Source organism: Lissotriton vulgaris, chromosome 3_1 (genome assembly GCF_964263255.1).
Source record: "Lissotriton vulgaris chromosome 3_1, aLisVul1.2, whole genome shotgun sequence".
NCBI classification, from domain to species: Eukaryota; Metazoa; Chordata; class Amphibia; order Caudata; family Salamandridae; genus Lissotriton; species Lissotriton vulgaris.
In genome coordinates this window covers 52,704,604-52,726,890 of record NC_141689.1, presented here as the reverse complement: position 1 = coordinate 52,726,890, position 22,287 = coordinate 52,704,604, and the positions used below count along the sequence as shown (strand labels likewise).

General features: G+C 44.7%; 1 protein-coding gene across 4 annotated transcripts in view; it reads left to right on the top strand.

Moving 5' to 3' along the window:
- Positions 1 to 22,287, top strand: part of LOC147725928 (long-chain-fatty-acid--CoA ligase ACSBG2-like) — a 437,166-nt gene that overhangs the window by 189,021 nt on the left and 225,858 nt on the right. For all 4 annotated transcript variants that reach the window (XM_086960053.1, XM_086960055.1, XM_086960052.1 and 1 more), the window contains one exon: positions 1,881 to 2,030. In XM_086960053.1, the coding sequence (XP_086816179.1) occupies positions 1,881 to 2,030 (150 nt within the window). The remainder of the gene's footprint in view (positions 1 to 1,880; positions 2,031 to 22,287) is intronic.

The following is a 22,287-nucleotide window of genomic DNA, read 5'->3' as shown; positions in this document are numbered from 1 at the left end:
TGGGTAGATTAGTGACGAGTCAGTTAAAACACTGCAAATTGAAGACAATGAGGGCTTGTATTAAAGTATTAAGGGATGGTTCAAGAATGAATTGACTTATAGCCTATACTAACCTAAGCTGTTAACATGGACTGCTAGTGATGGTGTTAATTTGAGTTTATATGTTACGTCTCTTAAGAATAAACCAAAAGATGTTGCATTATTATGAAGAACAGGTTTACTGCAGTCAGTACTTGATCCCTGAATATTCTGGTAGTTATTATTTTTTTTTGCAGAGATCAACACAGATGTAGCTTTCAGTGGGTTGCTTTAAGCACTGCAGAGCAATCCACCTTTGAAATGTCTCCACATTATTAGAATGTGAGATATGTCACTGGGAGAGTAGATAGAGAGGTAAAGAATTATCATACACCTCCATGAATTTCTAAGGATAATCCCTGGTGTTTCAAAATATAGAATACCAACTGAAGGAGACCGTATAAAACACTGTGAGAGACCCAGATAGAACTGGCTAGGTAAACATTTACAGATTTTGACTGATTGAGAACAGTTTCAATGAAGAAGATTGACCATTAACAATATGATTACTATGGATACAGCTTGATTTCTTTGAGTATCTGTAATTTAAATCATGTTTTTGTTGTCAGTTGTCATTACCTACCCTAATCACAAATGTGGACTTGTTGTAATCCCTGCTCAGTTTAGCTGCCAATTAATTTTTTGGTTATATATGCATCTGGGTAAATTGTAGAAATTGCACATGTTAGCAGTTCTCTATGTGGGGCTATTGCATATTAGTTCCTTGCTAACTGTAGACTGTACTTAATTCCCACGTGTATTTTACCCCTTAAGTAGGATACTGCTTGGGTCAGCCCAAATGTTACAAGTAATGCTGGAGCTATGGATTCATTGTTACTATTACTTCTTTCTGCTTATTTTAGGATTTCTTTTGAAATGCCTCTTTTGACCTGTATCAGGTCAAATTTTGGTATCTTTTCTTTGTTTTTAATTTTTGCTTCTTCTTTTCTGTTGTTTACATGATAATGGACTTTGGTAAGATGTCACATTTTGATGCTGCTCTTTTCTTTGATTTCTTGAGATAACATTCTGTTTCAATCACTGGCAGCCGGGCCCAGCTTGGCCTCTCATTGAGGAATCTCTGGGGGCCTTATTATCAAGAAAGGGTGATACATTATCGCCGCTTTTATCGGCAGGAAACTGCTGCTAAAGCGGCGATAATGGGCTTGATAATTTGCCCATGTGATTCCCATACAAGCCCAGGTTCTGGTGTTAACCTGGGCTTCTATGGGAATTCACAAGGGCATATTATCAAGCCCATTATCCCCGCTTTAGCGGCAGTTTCCTGCCGATAAAAGCGGCGATAATGTATCGCCCTTTCTTGATAATATGGCCCCTAGTACTTCCAATTCTTCAACATCCAGGCAACGGGTGCCTTAGATGCAGAGGTTGTGCACTTGTTCATTTAGAAAATAATACGCTGTAACAGTAAGAACATTATTGGTCTGTACTGGCTATCAAATTGAGGTTTTGGCAAAAAAGAAGTGACAACGTGTATTATGTTTACAGATTTTGTTCTGCTTGAGTGCATTTTTATTACATAGTTCACAAAAGACGTTTTTTAGAAGCTGATTTGTCTTTGCCGAAAGCAGTCCTACCAGTCACCAATGAGACATAACCACTCAATGCTCACAATCTCACTGCTCAATTCAAAAGAACACATGAGAAAATGTGTGCAAAAATCAAATAATCACTCATTTTCAACATATCTGCAAAGCTATATTGACAAGCTGATTTTCCATCTTCATGGGTAGATTTTGATGTCACCTTTGTTTTTCTGATACATTTATGTCCGAATGCAGTGGAAGGAGTTTATGCACCTCGGAAAAGACATCCCCGATTTTGAACTGAATGATATCATAAGCTGCCTGAAGGTCAACCAGTGCTGCACTGTGGTCTATACCTCCGGTACTACGGGCCCACCAAAGGGGGCGATGCTGAGCCATGACAATGTGAGTATTACTAATGCTTATGCTCCATAATCAGTACTAACAATCCACATGGTCTATGTTAAAGTGTAGTGTAGTTCCTATATTCCCAATAGGCTCTGCGCATTGGAATAACATAAACAGCAGTTTAGACGTAGGACTGAGGTCGACTAGGTCTCTACTGAATATGTTAGACTTAATTAGGTATGCCAGCTAGCTCAGAGGTCACTAGAAACTTTCTCGAATGAACAGGGAGGAGTTAACTTCCCTAATTAGACAAGAAGGGATTAGCTTCTGACAACCGCATAAACATGACAACTTTGCTCCCTCCAAAATAAGGAGTATATCGCCAGAGTTGTGTGAAAAAACTAGATAGCTATTTCATTCAGTCAATCTTGCATACTTAGTTTCCCCAGAGTGCAGAGAAATAGAGAGAAGGGCATTTTCAATAAAATGTGTTATTTATTGAGCAGTCCTCTTTCTCATGCAAGAGAAGTGAATTGCCACAATTGCAATACTGTCATAAAGTAAAGTGCGTACAGTAAAAGGAGTATTATAAAATAATACTGTAAAAGCATTGATATGGTTTCTGAGCCATATGATACTTAAGATGGATAAAATATATACAATTGGGGGGCGTGTCCAAGATGGCGGCAGAGTGAGACGTTCTCTGAGTCCCTCCGATGCTGAGCTTTGGCTTTGCCTTGGTTTAGCAGCCTCCTGGGATGCCAAAAGCCCTCATCCCATGTGGGAAGCTATCTGGAGTGAGCCTGGACTGTTTTGAAACGTTTTGCCGCTGCCTGTGCTGTGTCGGAGCTCCGTGCCTGCTGCAGCCTGCCCGGGTGTAATGGCGGCTCCCACCGGCTGTGCCTGCTGCGGCTCCAGTGATTAGGAGGACCCCGCGAGGAGTGTGAGGTGGCCTGGCGGCCCGGTTGCGGCCCTTAGAGATCCGATTGGCAGCGGGGCTGTGGGACCGGATTGCCGAGGGAAGTGCCCGGTCCGTGCGGACCAGCGGGGCCTGAACTTGACGACGAACTACGCCCGGGCCCTGCTGCATGTCTGGACTACCACATAAATTGAGCCCGGGGACCTCCGGCCTGTGCTGCCCTTGATACCTTGAGCCCAGGGGTGCCGACTTCAGCGAGGTGAGGCAATTGGGACATCTTTATTGGCCGTACCCCCCCCCCTCGCTGCCGGAGTGCCCAGCATCAGCTCCGGACTCCTGACCCACCCCCTGCTTCGCCTTGAATGGACATTGGGCCTGAGGCGCCAACACCCTGAGCCGCGGCGCCGCACACCGAGACCTCCGGGTGGACGGATGAGGCTGCTCCTGCCATCTTTGCTGCCTGTGTCTGCGGCCGCCACGATCCTGGCCATACTGGCCGGTCTGGATGTGCAGCATTTACTTTGAGGAGCTGGCAGTTGAGGCCGGCAGACAGCGCTCCTGTGGACTTGGGTCCGGTAGGCTGTGGCAGTGCTGCCGGCCGCAGCTGGAGCCTTCTAGGTCGTGGGGGAGCCGATTCCTAGATCACCCTGTGGGGTTCACCCTGGCTCTGCATCGGCTGGGCCTACCTCGCACTGGCTACGATAAGACATTGATGGCGCACTAGGACTCCCTGACTCCAGCGCACGTCTGGGCGGGGGCTGATTGGCCCCACCTCCTGAGGTGACCTGCACCACACTGGCACTGGCGCGAAGCTCCAGGGCGGCCCTTAGCGACCCACACCTGCAGCGAGGGCTCGACTCTGACGCTCCGTCAGGTGCAGAGGTGCAGTTAAAGATGGCGCAATGACCACTAAATCCAGTAATGAGAAGCCGGGCAAGGATTCCCCACCGAAGGGGGCCCAGCAGGCGGCATCCCCTGGTCCCAGTGTCTCGCCCAAATTGAGAGATGATGAGGTGCCCGCCACTAAGGCCTTCATGCTGGAAATTTTCTCTGCCATTAAGGAGGATATTTCTGAGCTCCACTCCCAGCTTGCTTCGGATCTCTGCGAGGTGAGGAGAGAGGTGGATGGCATCGGAGAGCTAGTGGCCACACTGGAAGAACATGACTTGAGTATGGCAGACGAGATGCACCAGCTCCAACAAGATGTGATCCGGCTCATGGAGCAGAACTTAGATCTCCAGGCCCACGTGGAGGACTTGGAAAACAGGTCCCGCCGGAACAATATCCGCATCCGAGCCGTGCCCTGGGACGGGGAGGCTAGAGACTTGAGAGGCTACGTGGAGGCCCTCTTCCTGCAGATCCTGGGAGAGGAGGACCTCAGCGAGATCCGTATGGATAGGTTCCATAGAGTTGGTCTGCCAAGACGCGGAGGGACTCCACCCCCTGATATCCTGGTTTGCGTCCACGATTTCCAGCTGAAGGAACGCATACTTCGAAAAGCCCGAGGGATTCTCTCCCTGCAGTTTCAGGACCATCATCCCCAGCTGTTCCAGGACCTAGCGACCTCGACGCTTCAGAAGAGGCGTGAGTTTCGGCCTGTGACCGCCTTCTTGTGTGACCAGAATGTGGCCTACTCCTGGGTCCATCCCTTTTGCCTTATCTTCAGATGGCAAAACAAGTTGGTTCAGGTCCGATCCCTGCAAGCCGCCAAAGATCTCGTGGGCATGGATGATGCTGCCCCCTCTACGAGAGGTGGGAGCTCCCCGTCGAGGCGGAGACAGCGCTCCCCATCCTGGCAAAGAGTGGGCCAGGCGACTGCCTCAAGAAAGCCGGACCCTGCGACTAGCCTGTAGGAGAGAGGTGCTGCAGTTGCCTCTGTAGCAACAGTGACAGTTGCGCCGTCGCAGGATAGCTCTGGAGCGGCCTAAGTCCTGGGAGGATGGTTAGTTGGCGTCGGAGGGACACCTCCCTTTCAGGTACCGTGGGTTCTTATGTACTTTTGGAAAGACACCCCGGACCGGACCTCTGGGGGGACGTTAACTGTTGCCACGACCCTCATCCCCTTGGGGTGCCTACGGCCGTACACATATTGGGACTGTCAGACCCTTTATTCTTTATTGTGTGTTTTTCTCTATTTGTTACTTCTTTTGATTCTACTGGCGTTTTGGTGAAGTTCTTGGGTCTTGAGAGGGGGAGGGTGTCTGGGTGGTGTAATGGGGGGTTGGGGGAAGTTGGGGAGTGGGGGGGCAGTGGTGGTGACCAAGTTGTATGGTTGTGTGCCGCTTCCGGCGTGTGGGGCGATGTATCTTTGCCTTCTGGCTGGTCGGGGCTGAGCACTGGGGAACTGTGTGCCTGCATTGATGACGTAGTTGTATTGATGGCAGTGCGGGGTTGGAGTCCTGGTGCGCTTGGAGGCGGGGTGGCGGGGTGGGACTCACGGATGCTCTGGGTTGGGTCGGGGGGAGGTGTGAGGCTTGGTGTCCAGGGAGGGGGAACTACGAGATGTTGGTTGGGGTGCGTTCTCCTGGCAACTGTTTCCTATGACAATATTCGCTGTATTACGCTGACACGACTTGAACATTGGCAGTTTCTGGTGGGGTAGGATGAAAGGTTTCTTGACGGTATGCCAGTAGCGGAGGGGAGGGTCTCTACTTCGTAATGCCACTCAACATAGGGACATGGAATGTGAAAGGTTTAAACTCACCGCAGAAACGCCAGAAAGTTTGGAAGTATATAAACGAACATCAACTGGATGTGGTGGGTCTTCAGGAGACTCATTAAGCGCGCAGGGATGAGACTTGCCTCAAACATAAGCACTTCCCCCTTATCTATAGATCGTCCGCTTCCACGAAGCATAGTGGGTGGCCCTTCTCTTTCGCTCTGCCCTCCACTTCCAGCCTATGGGTATGCGAAGCGATAAGGAAGGTCGTTGGCTGATGGACAAGTGTCTGATGCATGGTAAACTGTGCACCTTTGTAGTTCTCTATGCCCCGAATGCCCCGAATGCAGGCCAAAATAGCTACATCCAGGACCTGCTGCGGAGGGTGGAGGACTTTGTTGAGGGAGTCCTGTTTTTGATGGGGGATTTTAATTTGGTATGGCATAGGGAGCAGGATAGCTCTCTTCAACAGAGATCCGATACTGGTTTGTTCTCCACTGAGACACAGCGACTGATAGGAGATTTGGGTCTGGTGGATGGGTGGTGCTCTCTTCATCCCCACACTCGAGACTTTACCTTCTTCTCCCATGTCCATCACTCCTATTCCAGCCTGGACCACATATTTTTAAGTCAAGCCCTTAGAGGAGATGTCCGAGATGCCAGTATATTCCTGCTCTCTGTTTCTGATTATAGCCTACTCGTGCTCTGTCTACGCTGGTCGGCGAGGGGAGACAGCCAGCGCAAGTGGTACTTCCCGGCCTAACTGATCCGGGATGAGCGCTCATGTAAGGAGCTGCGTAAGGCCGTCCGGGAATTTTTTGATCTTAACCCTGTAACCGATACATCGGTATTCTCCACATAGGACGCTTTTAAGGCATCAGTGAGGGGCACCTGCTTAGCCCTCAATGCTAACCTCAATAAGCTGTGGCGGAGGGAACGGGAGGAGCTGGAAGGGCAGCTCTCCACTCTTGAGCAAGCGCACAAACAGAACCCTACCAGATTAACCCTTCGCCCATTGACGGCGGTTAGGGGGAAGCTTAGGGCCCACTATAACAACAGAGCGGAATTTACTCTGCTGAAACTGCGGCACCTCTCCTACTCCCAGGGGAACAAAGTGGGGAGCCACCTGGCTCGACAGCTCCGTGACAAGAGGGAGAAGGACTATATAGGGGGTATTGAGATGGGACGGGGTCTATTCAGCATCGGGACGAGGCCAAAGCTGATCTCTTCGGACGTTTCTATGCCGCGCTCTATGCGGGAGAGGCCCTTGATCCTGAGAAACAACAATCAATCAATCAATCAATCAAAGCATTTATAAAGCGCACTACTCACCCGGAGGGTCTCAAGGCGCTGGGGGAGGGGGGGTCCGCTACTGCTCGAACAGCCAGGTCTTGAGCTGCTTCCTGAAGGCCAGGTGGTCCTGGGTCAGGCGGAGGTGGGTCGGGAGGGAGTTCCAAGTCTTGGAGGCCAGGTAGGAGAAGGACCTTCCTCCTGTGGTGGCTCTTCGGATGCGGGGGACAACGGTGAGGGCGTGGCCGGTCGATCGAAGCTGGCGTGTGGGATCGTAGAAGTTGAGGTGGCTGTTGAGGTATCCTGGGCCTTGGTTGTGTAGGGCTTTGTGTGCGTGGGTGAGGAGACGAAAGGTGATTCTCGAGTTGACCGGGAGCCAGTGCAGATCTCTCAGGTGTCCGGAGATGTGGCTGCGACGGGGGATGTCCAGGATGAGTCGAGCTGAGGCGTTCTGAATCCGCTGGAGTCTCTTCTGGAGCTTGGCGGTGGTTCCGGCATAGAGGGAGTTGCCGTAGTCCAGCCGGCTGGTGACGAGGGCCTGGGTGACCGTCTTCCTGGTCTCGGTGGGGATCCACCAGAAGATCTTACGTAGCATGCGCAGGATGTTGAAGCACGACGAGGAGACGCTGTTGACTTGTCTGGTCATGGAGAGGGAGGAGTCCAGGATGAAGCCCAGGTTGCGTGTGTGGTCTGTTGGTTTGGGTGCGCTGCCCAGGGCGGGGGGCCACCAGGAGTCGTCCCAGGCGGAGGGTGAAGATCCCAGGATGAGGACTTCCGTCTTGTCCTAGTTCAGTTTCAGGCGGCTGTTCGTCATCCACTTGGCTACGTCTGTCATCCCTTCGTGTAGGTTGGCTCTGGCGGTGGCGGGGTCGTTGGTGAGGGAGAGGATCAGCTGGGTGTCGTCGGCATAGGAGATGATGTTGAGGTTGTGTTGGCGTGCGATGGCTGCAAGGGGGCTCATGTAGGCGTTGAAGAGGGTTGGGCTGAGCGAGGAGCCTTGAGGAACGCCGCAGATGACTTCGGTGGCTTCTGATCTGAACGGGGGGAGGCGGACTCTCTGTGTCCTTCCAGTGAGGAACGAGATGATCCATTCCAGTGCCTTCTCCTGGATTCCAATGTTGCTGAGGCACCGCACTAGGGTACGGTGGCAGACAGTGTCGAAAGCCGTGGAGAGGTCTAGGAGGATGAGGGCCGCTGTTTCTCCGTTGTCGAGCAGGGCTCGGATGTCATCGGTGGCTGCGATCAGGGCGGTCTCGGTGCTGTGGTTGGCCCGGAAGCCAGACAGCGAGAGGTCGAGGGATCCATTCGTCTCAAGGAAGGCGGCCTGCTGCTTGTTGACGGTCTTCTTGATGACTTTTGCAGGAAACGGGAGCAGCGAGATGGGGCGGTAGTTCTTGAGGTCGGCAGGGTCGGCTGATGGCTTCTTTAGTAGAGCGCTGAGTTTGGCGTTCTTCCAGCTCTCCGGGAAGGTAGCGGTGTCGAAGGAGGTGTTGATGATGTCCCGCAGGTGGGGTGCGATGACAGCGTCGGCCTTGTTGAAGACGTGGTGAGGGCAGGGGTCGGTCGGAGATCCGGAGTGGATGGAGTTCATCGTGCGGATGGTGTCTACGGTGCTGATCGGGGTCCAGGCGCGGAGGGTGGTGGTGGGGGGTGGTGGTTCAGTCGTGGCGTGCGTCGGTTGGGTGCTGAAGCTGTTGTGTATGTCCGTGACAACAAGCCTGCCTAGGCGGCCTTCCTCTGCCCCAGGTCTCTTAGGAGTGGAATGAGTTACTCGCTGCCCCATTTACCAGAGCTGTAGTCTTGGACACCATTAGAGCTCTGAAGCCCCATAAGGCTCCTGGACCGGATGGCTATACAGCTCTTTTCTACCAGACCTTTGCGACCGAGGTGAGCGATTTTCTGGTTCGCCTTTTTAATGACATGGCAGAAACCGGGATAATGTCGAATTCAATGGCCGAGGGCGTGATTTCGATTATCCCCAAGTCGGGGAAAGACCCGTCCAAATGCTCCTCATATAGACCAATAGCCCTCCTCAATATAGACGCCAAGCTGTATTCCTCCATCATTGCAGGCAGGCTCCAAGACCTCATGCCGGCGCTCATTCATCCAGACCAATCTGGGTTCATTAAGGGGTGCCAGACCCATGATAACACCAGGAGAGTCATACATTTATTAGAGAAGGCTAATAGATTCAGAATCCCGGCAGTCCTGGTGGGCCTTGATGCAGAAAAGGCCTTTGACCGGGTGGTCTGGGCTTCCTGTTTCACACCTTAGCTGCCTTTGGCTTCTCGGCTAAATTCCTATCGATGGTGAGAGGGAACTATAGCAGCCCCCGATCTAGAGTAACGGTTAATGGCCACCTGTCAGCATTTTTCTCGCACTCCCGAGGTACCAGACAGGGCTGCCCCCTCTCCCCCTGCTCTTCCCTCTGAGTATTGAGCCATTAGCGCTAGCTGTACGGGAGCACGAGGGGATTCATGGATTTCCCTTTATGGGGGAGCAGCACAAGATTACCCTATTTGCTGACGACGTTCTCCTATCTATTACGGATCCAGCTCACTCTCTCCCTCACGTCCAGGAGGTCCTGTTGCTCTTCGAGGAGGTGGCCGGCTTCAGGGTTAACTATGATAAATCTTACGTTATCAACCTCACGCTCTCTTCGGCGGAGGAGAACCGACTGCGGCCGCTCACGCCGCTGCCATGGACCTTCAACTCGATCCTGTACCTGGGGATCCAGCTGACCCCCACAATAGGGAAATTGTACTCCGCGAACTTCCCCCCATTACTGGCAAAGATGCGGGGAGACCTGGAGTGCTGGAAGCCGAAGTACATACGTGGTTGGGTAGAATTCATGCACTTAAAATGGTTCTTCTCCCCAAGTTCTTATACCTCTTCCAGGCGCTCCCTATACCCTTGGAGATGGACTTCTTCCGGCGTCTCAAAACACAGATGCTTTGTTTCGTCTGGCAGGGGGGTCGTGCGCGTTTTTCCTTTGCTACTCTCCATCGGCCACGGAGGGAGGGGGGAGTGGGCCTCCCGAAATGCATCTATACTACAAAGCCGCGCAGTTACGGGTCTTGGTGGAGTGGTCCCAACAGACCTCGGAGAAACACTGGCTGCATATGGACAGAAGTGTGGCGGGGAGAATGATATGGGATTTGACATGGAAACCTAAGGGAGACAGGCCCCGGAACGCATAAATTAGTACCCCCACCGGCACTACCCTGAAGGTCTGGGACTCGGTGTCTGGTGATGAATGCTGGACTTCGTTCCCATCTCCCTTTACGCCAATCCACTTTAACCCAGCCTTCCGTCCAGAGCTTCGGAAGGGCCCTTTCGATGTCTGCAGAGAAGGGAGTTGTCGTGCCCTCACGCACTTGTTTCATGGCCATACCCCGTTTACATCTGGCTCTGACAACTGTATGCGGGACTACGGAGTCCCACTGTCCGAACGATTCCACCATGTACAACTGCTCCATTGGGCTTTGTCGCCCACGGTCGGCGTTGCGGCTACGAGGGGTACTATCTCCTTCATTTATAACCTCCTGCTTGATTCTGCCGTGTCACCGCGTCCTCGTGATATGGGTCTTTGGGAGGAGCTCCTCGGGCGCGATATTTCGGATGTGGAGTGGTCGCACCTGTGGCGGGACATTGCTTTGCATAATCATTCGGTGGAGCTACGGGAGGCCCATCTTAACACCCTCATGTCCCATATCAAAGAGATTTTGGGATACCCGATAGCTAACTCGATGGCCCATGTCCTGCTGGGTCTTCGGGACCCGGAGCTCGAACACCAGACTCGGACGGACAAAAAGATCTGGTGGCTGTGTATGGGGGCTGCCATACTCACTCTAGCTGCAGTTTGGAAGAATCCGGTAGCTCCAGCGATCTCCCAGTGGCATGCGAGACTGTGGAAACTGTTGAGCATGGAACGCATGGCGGACATTTTCCTGGGCAACTTCAAAAACATTATGTTCCGCTGGGGCCCTTTGGTCCGCTTCCTTTCCAGGGGTCTACTGTCCGCAGTTTGCCCATCCACGGTGCGAGCTCTCCATCTGTTTCAGGTTTGAGTTTTGCGATCTGGAAGATTGACTAAGAGGATGATGTCATAACCACTGGGGGAAGGGATGGGAGAGGGGGGGTGTTCTTTTTTGGTTTGTGTTCTAGTGATTTCCTAAACAATAGCTGAGGCACAAAGAGGCCCAACGCAACATGCAATGCATGTCCGTTTCGCTAATTCTGGCCTCACTGAGCTACCCACCCCACCATGACTCTTGATCTGTGGCTCCTCTACAACCATGACCTGGGAATGTCTTACTGCTTTTTTGGACTGCCCTTTCGGGCTAGATTGTGGTTGCTCTCTAACCTTCTGCCTTCCTGCTTTCTGCCTCTATGATTGCCCTCTGCGTGAGAAGTTGTGCGGGAATGTCGCATGTTTTCTTCTTTTTTGTTTCCTTTAACAAAATACAAAATAAATCTTTAAAAAAATATATATATACAATTACATACAAGGATAAAAGGTGACTAAACGTACTCAACTGGTGCTTCTAAATACGCCTACCCCGGTGTACCTAATCTAAGCCTAGTACGTGGGAAGGAGTAAGGGAGTCGCAGTTTAAGTTAAGTTAGTTTTGCCAAGAATCTGAATCAAGAATTCTCTAAGGGTCTAGTCAGCTCCGTACCTTGGTTTTAGAATGAAGGAGGTCTTTTATCTCGTTCTCAGGACTCGATCTCCCAGTAACCCGCAAGGGTGACTGGAAACACTGGAGCTGGATTTTCTCGGCAGGAGAAAAGACAGCATCTTTCTCAGTGCGTAAAATGGGAGGAACGGCTTCCTTCGGCACTCGCATCAGCTGGGCTTCGGGTAAGTAGATAGCCGCTCTGCTCCAAACCACTGTGTGTTGCTTAAGGCAAATGCTGGTATATTTATACCTGGAAGGTGCTGTGTTTGACGTAAGGTTGGACATAAGACGTCAATAAGAACCGTCACTAGGAACTGGCAGTTCTTTCAGGACTCGCAGGAGTTCTAGGACAAATCAAACCAAAAGCATGGGGAATTCCCAGGTTGCTGGAGGTTTGGTTTGTTTCAAGAACTTGTTGTACTTTCTAGGAGTCTAAGGAAGTAGCCTTGCCGTATTTGGACTGCATTGGCTATTACTAAATATGGATATGATTCTTATGCCTTTATAAGGATATGATTTGTTATAACCACATAAGGGTATAAATCGGGGATATTTAATTAGGGTCCTAGATACATTTACAACAAAAGGAACAAAGTGAAAAGTACACATTATATATGCAAAGATGTAGCATAAACAACTCTGTGCTCTACATTATAAGGAAATTACAAGTCACAAAGGAGTTATATGACCATATAGAGTGACAAGGCAAAATACTGAATTGCTTTATAAAGTCATGGAACCCTGAGGTGACTTTTAATATTCTTATAATGCACAGCGTTATAAGAATATGTGTTACCCTTACATGAAAAAAATAGGATGTTTGCAAACATGAAGAATAAAAGTATAACCTAAAGGGCAAAAATAAAAATGCACCAAAAAGAAGTTAGGGCCTCACTTAGATCATGGTGGTACTTCTGTCATCCGTCCACAGCTTCCCTTTAGCTGTTGGAATTGCATCAACCGTATTAAGATGCTAAACCACCATCCACATTGACAAAGTGTTTTCTGCCACATAAATGGTTCACTGGTTTCGACACTGGGGACTTCTCTGCTGGCTAGCATTACTCCGTCTATGTCACAGTGGTGAGATTGCACCAAAACTATTTAGATTTCACAGTTGTTCTGGCAGTTATCTAGTAGCGGATTACCGACATAGTGATGCTGTCACAGGATCCATTCAACATTGGGCTATTCTTGTGGTTTTTGGATGGATGCCTGCATCACACACCTGATGTGTTTTCCTACTTGTCTGCACCTACATAACACACAATACGACTCATTCCATTTCAGACCATGATCCTTTGCCATCCCACAACATTTTCAAGCTGATAGTTTATTCTTTAGCTTTCTCTATTTCTTGTCCCGAATCCATTCTTTCATTCATATTCTTATGGGTCATAACATTTATTTAAGTTTTGTTTTATTTGTAATGGCAGCGAGGAGAAATATTCTTTCGGAAGGGGAATTGTCAGTAATGATGGATGAAATTCTTAGAGTAGAGCCACAATTGTTTAAAGCCTAAGCACAAACTATAGCCAGAGCTCAAAACATGCAAATGTGGACCAAAATAGTTGACAGAGTTAATGCTGTAGAAAATAACTTGTATAAACGTCAAATATATATATATATCCTCTACAACTTCAGGTCTCCGACACTCGCTCGACCAGAAAAATGACACAGCAATCCAAAGGTTTTCCTTCCAAGCTGTGATGCGCTTCGGCAGGCTCCCTGGCCTTGATACACATTTTGTTTTTTCTTTATTTTGTTATGTTAGTACATTAAAAAAAGAATATTATATTATACATTATAATTTTTTTTTTTTATTGTTTTTTACATTTATATTGTTATATTTCATATCTGTAATTCGGTACCCTGATACAGGTCTAAGGAACATCGTACACTTTCCCTTCATTTCATCTTCATCTTCCCGTCATTTCATATGAACGAGCCTTTTAAGACATAACTCCAAATAAGGACAGACTGCCTTGTATGGACATAACGCCTTATAAGGACTGTAGTCTTGTATGGACTAAACCTTTCACCTAGTTCCATGCCGAGGAAACAGAGACTTCAAGGCCGACACACTGACCAGAGACGCTGCAGATACGGCATGCCATCGGTCCAGCTGACAGTGGTGTGATGATCCCTTGCAGGGTGTACAACTCAAGTCCAGGACAAAGTCCCACACTCTCAGCATTCAGGTATGGGGGTTTGACTAAATCCTAGTGGGATTCCTGGCTCTTAGACTTAGACTCTTAGACTGCTCGCCGATTATCTGGAGTCACATGATCTACTGCACCCCACTCAATCCGGCTTCCGCACCAATCTAAGCACCGAAACAGCACTTCTGGAAGTTTCGGAGGCGATTAAGGAGGTGCTGGATTCGGGTGGCAAAGCGATGCTGGTGATGCTTGATCTGTTGGCGGCCTTCGACACCGTCCCCCACGAGGGTCTCCTTACCAGACTTTATGAGATCAGTCTGAGGGGGACGGTGCTCAGCTGGTTTCGTTCTTTCTTGGCGGGCCGTCGACAAACGGTCTGGGCCTCTGCTAGTTCCGCCGAGATGTCGTCATTGGGTGTCGGAGTCCCCCAGGGCTCAGTGTTGAGCCCGACTCAGTTTAACATCTTTATGACCCCTTTGGTGGCTCTGGCGGAATCTTTCGGGGCCCAGATCGTTTCCTATGCTGATGACACCCAGCTCCTCTTTATGTGCGAGAAAGGTGCGGATTTCGACAGAGAGAGTATCCGGGGTTGCCTTGGGGCTGTTTTCAACTGGTTCCAACGTAACAGCCTCAAGTGCAACTCGGATAAATCGGAGGTACTCTTCTTCGGGTGCAGTTCGGATCCAGAGTGGCAGGAGTGGTGGCCAGAGAACATGTTTCCTCCTGCAGGTTCCTCTCAGGTGGCCAAGAACCTGGGGATTAAGATCAATAACGGCCTGACACTGCGTTCCCAGATAATCGGTCTCACTGGCGCCTGTTTTGGTTTGCTCCGGATGTTGCGCAAGTTTCTTCCTTTACTATCGGAGGAGCACAGGAAGATAACGGTGCAGGCTATAATTGGCTCGAGAATTGATTATTCTAACATTCTTTATCTCGGCGTGCCAGAGTATCTGCTGCAACGGCTGCAGGTGGTCCAGAACTCAGCAGCACGGGACATTTTTGGATTATCTGGCCGTGCTAGAGCCTCGGGCCTCCTGCAGTCACTTCATTGGCTTCCCGTCCGGAAGCGGATAATTTTCAAAGCCCTGATTTTGGCTCACAAAGCTCTTTATGCCTCAGCAAAATACCTACAAAAAGGCTAGCCTTCTACCACCCTGCTAGGTCCCTGAGGTCCGGGTCCCTGTTTCTTGCCACGGTCCCTCGCATAAAAAGGGCATGCATTGGAGGCCGATCTTTTAGATTGCTGGCTCCGCAGCTATGGAACACGCTGCCAGTGACACTGCGCAGCACTCCAAATTTACTAGCGTTCAGGAAGGGTCTTAAAACCTGGCTTTTTACTTCTTAGATGTCAGCCCTTTTGGTTTGTCTGGATTTCTCCCTTTTTTCTGTTTTTTCTTTCTGTTATGTTGTGATACAGGTGTGCATTCAAAGCGCCGGGACACTCATTGAGTAGCCGTGCGCTATACAAAACAAATATAACATAACATAACTTCTTAGACTTCGCACCTACACACATGCTAGGTATACTTAGGTACATCTAGATAGGCATCTTAGGAGTACGCACTTTATTTTATAAATGCATATCATATTCATGTATGTGTTCATGACTATTGTAAAATGGTAGAACAATACTATTCCTTTTTATTCACTGTACTGCTGGTTCTATATCTCTGCTACTGTGTTACAGTTGTAGCAGCGTACTTATTTTACATGACAAGAACTGTGGCACAATAAATTGTTATTGTAAACACACTCAACTGTTTCTTCTCTGTATCTCTCTGTGAGCAAAACAAGCAAGCACAAGTGACTGGGTGAAAAGTAAGATATTGCTTCCACGAGTCTGAGGTTATTATGTTCTGAAGTTGCAAAAACAAATCTCTCTGATAACAGCAGATTCTAGTAGCACTGCGAGCTAGCTAATGCAAAACCATAGGCTGACATATTAGGTGGGAGTGTACAGAATCAGTTTGCCAACAAGCCTACAGTATATGTTATCCGTAAACAGCATCGGTCCTGCATGAAAGAGTACTATACTATACTACAATATATGTGTACATCAACATACACATATAAATATATATGTGCATGTTTAAATATACTTATTTTATATATATATATATATATATATATATATATATATATATATATATATATATATATATATATATATATATATATATATATACATATACATATATATTATGTAAATCATTAACATTATAATGTTATAATGTCCTAATTGAAAATATCTAATATTTACTATTTTCAACTATATACATATTCACTGAAAAAACCATAGGTTTCACACCAGTTATAGTTAGGTGGAAATTTTACTGACATAAAACCATTGAAATTCCCACGTTATAGTTAGTTAGACTCACTATAACTTGCGCGTGTAATGCACTGCTGATGACATCACATATTACATCACTCATGACATGGTCAGTGACATCACTCATGACATCACTGATGACACCATCCAGTGAATGTGTGTCTTTCTGAAAAATAAATATGTTTTATATATGTATATGTAAAGGTCGATGGAAGAATAAATGTTTAAATAAGTGTCTAAAAGGATGTTTAAAAAAAAAATGGATTGGTTAACTGGCTTATTAAGTGTATCTTAGTGAATACATATATTAGCGAGTAATGTTTAAATATTTAAATATATGTATCAGTGTTTCACTTTGTGTATAAGTGGCTGCATGGGTTGGTGAGTAGCTACATGTGTGTGTATATGGGTTATTAGATGTTTTTTTTAGTATCAGTATGAGTGTCTGTATGGTTTGGTGGGGGTATTACTTAGCACATAGATGCATCAATGACGGACTCACTGTTTGTATGTGTTTTGAAGACAGCATATGTGCAGGACTGTATGGGTGGATGAGTGTGTATATGTGTGTGTTAGTGAGTGAATGACGGTCTCACTAGTGTCTTTATCAGTAACGAAATATGTTTTAATCTAGTATATGTGAGTATTGATGTATATAAGTGAGTATATGTGAGAGTGAGAGATTGTAAGAGTTCCTTTTTACATAAGTATGTGTTTCTATAAGTGATTGTTTAAGAGAGTAAGTATGTGTAAGTTTCCTTAGAAGTAAGGTGGTAGTGTGTGTATAGCTGTATATGCAAATAAATGGATGTTCAATAGTTTATTTGCATGTGTGAGTATGTGTGTGAGTAACTTTTGGAAGACTGTCGGTGTGTTAACGGATGTATAGGTGTCTCACTACATATGATGAGTGAGTATATGTATGAGTGACTATATAGAAGTATTGGTGAGTGAGTGGATGTGTATATAAATGGTAAAATTACTGAATTGGTTGTTGTAACTGGTATAGGTATGTCCACTTTTTTTTAAATGTTAGTTTTTATTTTTTAAAATGTGTTTCAAGGGTTACTTTACAGTGAAAGTAGGTCAGTCTCCCTGTCACAAGGATGGTGTCATCAGTGATGTCATGAGTGATGTCACTGACCATGTCATGAGTGATGTAAATATGTGATGTCATCAGCAGTGCATTACACGCGCAAGTTATAGTGAGTCCAACTAACTATAACGTTGGAATTTCAATGGTTTTATGTCAGTAAAATTTCCACCTAACTATAACTGGTGTGAAACCTAAGGTTTTTTCAGTGAATTTCAAAGGTTTTTTAACTGCTAATTCCTAACTATAACTGGTGTGAAACCTTTGGTTTTTTCTGTGAATTTCATAGGTTTTTTAACTGCTAATTCTTAACTTTTTATAGGGCTTCATACCTATGTGTTTTTTAGTGAATTTCTAAGGTTATTTTTTCGCAAATGTCTATAGCTGAGAAAGGTATGTTTTTCTAAAAATGAACCCTATATTGTATATTAATATATTATATTTTTTTAAATATATTCATTTTTTTTTTTAAATTTCACTTTGGTGCGCTTCCGGTGCACGTACCGGTGAGCACCCCGTTGCGCGTACCGGGGCGCGTTCCGTCAGCGCACTTCTTAAAAAAAAAAAAATAATAATCAGTAAAGGAAAATGAATAAGGGAGCAAAAGAAGAGAAGAAAGAGGAATAAGACTAAAGTTGAAGTTCTGGGAGAATGTGAATGGATGATGAGAGTAAAAGGAAGGAGAGTAAAGGATGGAGAATGATAGGTAGTGACAGAACTAGAGAAAAGGAACAGCGGTGACAGAGGGAAACAAAATAGCAGTGAGTGTAAGCAAAGAGGAGTGAAAGAGGGTGGATAAAAGTGAATAAGGTAAGACATGGGGAGTGATAGAGAGAAAGAACAGAGAGAGTAAAGGAAGGAGTGTCAGAAAGGGACTAAGTGAATCAGAAAAAAAAGATAAGTGAAGGAGTTCAAATGAGCAGGGACACTGAAAGAAGTTGATTGTGGTTGGAAAGTAAGGAAAAGAGAAGTAAACATGGAGGATAAGAATAAGTGAGGGAAGCACAGTAAGGAATTAAGGGTGAAGTAGGGTGAGAGAAAAGTAGTGAAGTTAAAGCAAAGGGTGATGATAAACTACTTTTTTTAATCACACTTACCATATAATTATTGAAAACTTTACTCCATGTTAAAACTACACTTTGTATCTGTGAAAGAGAAAAGAAAAAAAAGTTATAATTAGTAAAATATATATTTTAAAATAGAAGAAACAGGTCAAGAGGAAAAAAAACAAAAAAGTATACTAAGAAATAAAGCAAGAGTGAAGGATACACAAACAGAAATAAAGTAATGTAGAAAGACAAAAAAGAGGGAAAAAGAAATAGAAGGAGAACAAATTACTGAAGATAAGTAAAATACTAAAAGAATGTGAGATATCAAAACGAAATCAGGAAAGAGAAGTAAGTAAAAGGAAAATGAGGGAAAGGGAAAGGAGTCTAAATGATGATCCATTAATAAGAAACAGGAATGGAAGGTGACTGAGAGTGAGTGAAGGGGAGTCAAAGAGTGAAGGGATGAAAGGAATGAGGTTAATATAGAACGATAGAGGAAAAAGGAGTAAGGAAGTAAGTACACAGAAAGACAAAGAAAAGGACTGAGTGAACTGCAGTACAATGAGTGAAGATTGCAAAAAGAGTAAAGGAGCAAAAGAAGGAAATAGAGAGGAAGAGAACTAAAGCAGTGGTACTGAGAGAATGTGAGAAAGATGAAAAGTGGTGGAAGGGAGAGAGGAAATGCAGACAGTTGAAATTGGATTGAGGAGTTGTGAATGAAGTGGAGTAAAGGAACAGTGATGAAACAAAGTGAAAGAAAGGCAGTGTAAGTGAGTAAAGAGAGCTAAATAAGGGTGGAAAAAGGAAAATGAGTGTGAGACAATGGGAATACAATATAAATTACACAATGCAAACTATAGAATAACTTATACAACATGGTACATAGTTTATTTTGCTGTTCTCAGAATATATTGAATTTCACTTAAATTAGTGAGTTCAAACTCTTCATCATATACCAGCAGGAAAAAAAACCCATAAAAACTTACAACTCATATCAGTACACTAATCTTTAATTCACTTACTTTTCCGTGAGGCCAAATAGAAGATAGTGAAGGTCCTTATGGTGGAAAAAAAGTCTGCTGTTCTCTATAACTTCCATTTCATCGACTTCCTATGAAAAAAAATCTAAGAACATCATACCTTACACTTTCCTTACGGCCAAATCTTGTCTGATATATGAGTATTTTTTACTTTGAGATCCAATTACAGTACCTATATGAGATAAATAATTTAAAACATTGGATTAACTAACTAACTAACTAACTAACTTTTATTATCTATTCCCGTCTTCAAAGGCCAATTCCCTTTACTAAAACTTTGGTTTTAAAAACACTAGGTAAGAATTTTTAGAGTCATAAGGCAAACGTTGTTTATAAGTCAAATGAGAATCATTGCAGTAACTCCATCCTTTTTCACATTTTAAGTAGCATGTATAATGTCCTGAAGTTGTTGAAGGACCGTCATGATAAATAATAGCTTCAGTTGTAAAGGTTCTTCCTGCAATTGATAACTGAGAAGCCACAACATTTTTGATAGAAGTTGTCAATTTAGTTCCATCAGGTCTACATTGCTGGAAAACTAAAATGATATACTGACCATAACTTTGTATAAATAATGTGGATAGCATTGGACAGTTACATTGGGTACACACCATATTATGATCTGCTGCTTTAACTAGATTTTTAAATGACACTAATTTACAGTCTGGTAAAGTCAAATATATAAATCTTTCAGTGTCTATTCTAGTATTACTTGATGAACTACAATTGTGGCAGTCATGCTGCCATTGATAAGATATGCTGAAAAGATTATCTAAATCTACACCTTCATCTTCCAAAACACCAAACATATACATTAAAAATTCCTGACAATTCTGCTGAATGTTCTGTGAAAATTTATCTTGACCAGAACACATATCTAAAATATTTCGAATTTCTGTTACACTTTCTATTTTTGCTCTTTCACTGCTACATTTCTCAAACACAGAATTCAATAAACCACACAATCTTTGATCCCGATTTTCAACAATCTGTTCTTGTAAAGTTTGAAGAAAAAAAACATTAACCACTACATTAGCATAGCATTTGAGACCAGAACTATTTTCAAACTGAAATCCAACAACATTTTCATCACAATCCTTTTTCTTTCTGTTTTGAATTACAGTTTCATCTACTTTTTGTCTTTTTACTACTACCTCACTGCAATTATCCTAATTTCTTCTTTTTCGGCCTACCACATGTTTTTCAAACAGAGGATATTGCGGCAAATGTGGAGCATACTCTCTTCTTAACCTATTGTATTCTTTAACACAATCTAGATCTGCACAAATTTTTGTCTCATCACACTCAATCAAGTACAATCCTGATAAAGTTCTGACTCGGGATAATGCCACATATGCCATACCCTCTTTAAACACAGATCTTCCAATGTTCACTAAAGCATTATCTACACTTAAACCTTGAGATTTATGAATTGTTACTGCATATGCCAAACAAACAGGAAACTGTTTTCAGCGAACATATAAGTCTTTTACAAGTAAAAATCTAGAAGAACAATGACTGATTTGTTGTACTTGCTCAATACCATCAAATTTTATTTTAAAAAATTCAATTCCATCTCTATTTCCATAATTCACAAAATCAACAACATAACCCATTTCTCCATTTACCAGACCTCTTTCCACATTTAAATTCCTTCTCAAAATGATACGACAATTTAAACACACATTCAGAGTCTTTTCAAAACCAGCTGTTTTAGAAATACTTTTTCTCTAATGAATCCAATTTGGTTTTCAAATTTTCGGACAAAACAATTGTTGCACCCATATGCTCTATTTTATCTATTGCTTCCAGTTTCACAATCTCTTCATTTTCTAACTCTAACATTTTGTTGTTGAAGATGGAACATTCTTGCAGAGTTGGCATCAAACATATCCCAGATTTCTTCTCAGTCATTTAAAAAAAAATATTCTCTGGAAGAATGTTTTCATTTGGATACAAATTTGAAATTAATCGAGCATGTAAAGCTTCTTTCCCAAGCTCACTTACTTTTCCAATTCTTACATCTTGTAGAATATTTTTATAATCTTCATCCTTTGCCTGTCGCATATTTTGAAGCAGTTCAGCATATTTAAAATGTAACCATATATTAACGTTTCCAATGATTCCAAGGGACTTCCTGGTATCTTCATGCGTGAGCATTTTAAACACTGGTTGTCCTTTTACTGGAGTCAACTGCAATAGATCTCCAAAAACAATAATGTGTTTTCCTCCAAATAACACATCATACTCTGTTCTAAGAATTTCTTGCATTCTCAAATGCACAAAAGCAAGCATTAGATTTGAGACCATGCTTACTTCATCAATGATAAGAAGTTTAATTTTCTTCAAGACTCTTGAAACTTCAGAACACGCATCTCCAGATAACTTGTTGTAATGTAATTTATTATCATGCTCAACTGGCAGCATCAGTAAACGATGTAGAGTAATCCCTTTAATGTTATGTGCTGCCAGACCAGTTGGAGCAGTTACAACACAAGACAGCGGTGAATCAGTCCTTTTCTGCAGATAACTTGCAATGGCTTTAATTAGAAAACGTTTTCCTGTCCCCGCTTCTCCACTTAAGTACAGTCGGACAGGCTCAAATGATGTACATGAGCACTCTTTTTTCTCATGTCTGAATCCATGTTCAATCTGTTCTGTGACTTCATCATATATCTTTTTCTGCTCAACGTTTAGTTGCTTTACCAAATCTTCTAAGTTAACTCCATCCTCTTGAGCTTGTTCCGTAGCTCTTTCCACCTCATCCATGGCAGTGGCAGCTTCATTTTGGATAATAGGTCCTCCTAGTGGATCCTGACACAATGAAGTAGAACTCTGACTGTCTTGAGAACTGTCTCTTGCAATCTCTTCAGCAATTGTGGTTTCTTGCTCTATTTCTTCGTTCAACATTCGCAGATAATTTAGAAAAATAGGACATTCTATGGTATCCTTAGTTGCATTAAAAGAGTCTTCATAACAGAGAAAATCTCCAAGTAGTTCCTCTTCTGTACGCCATGGCTTAAAGAGTTGCAAAAGAGCTAAATAGTAAAATTCTCTTTTATCCGGAGCTTCCCAACTCAATTTTCGA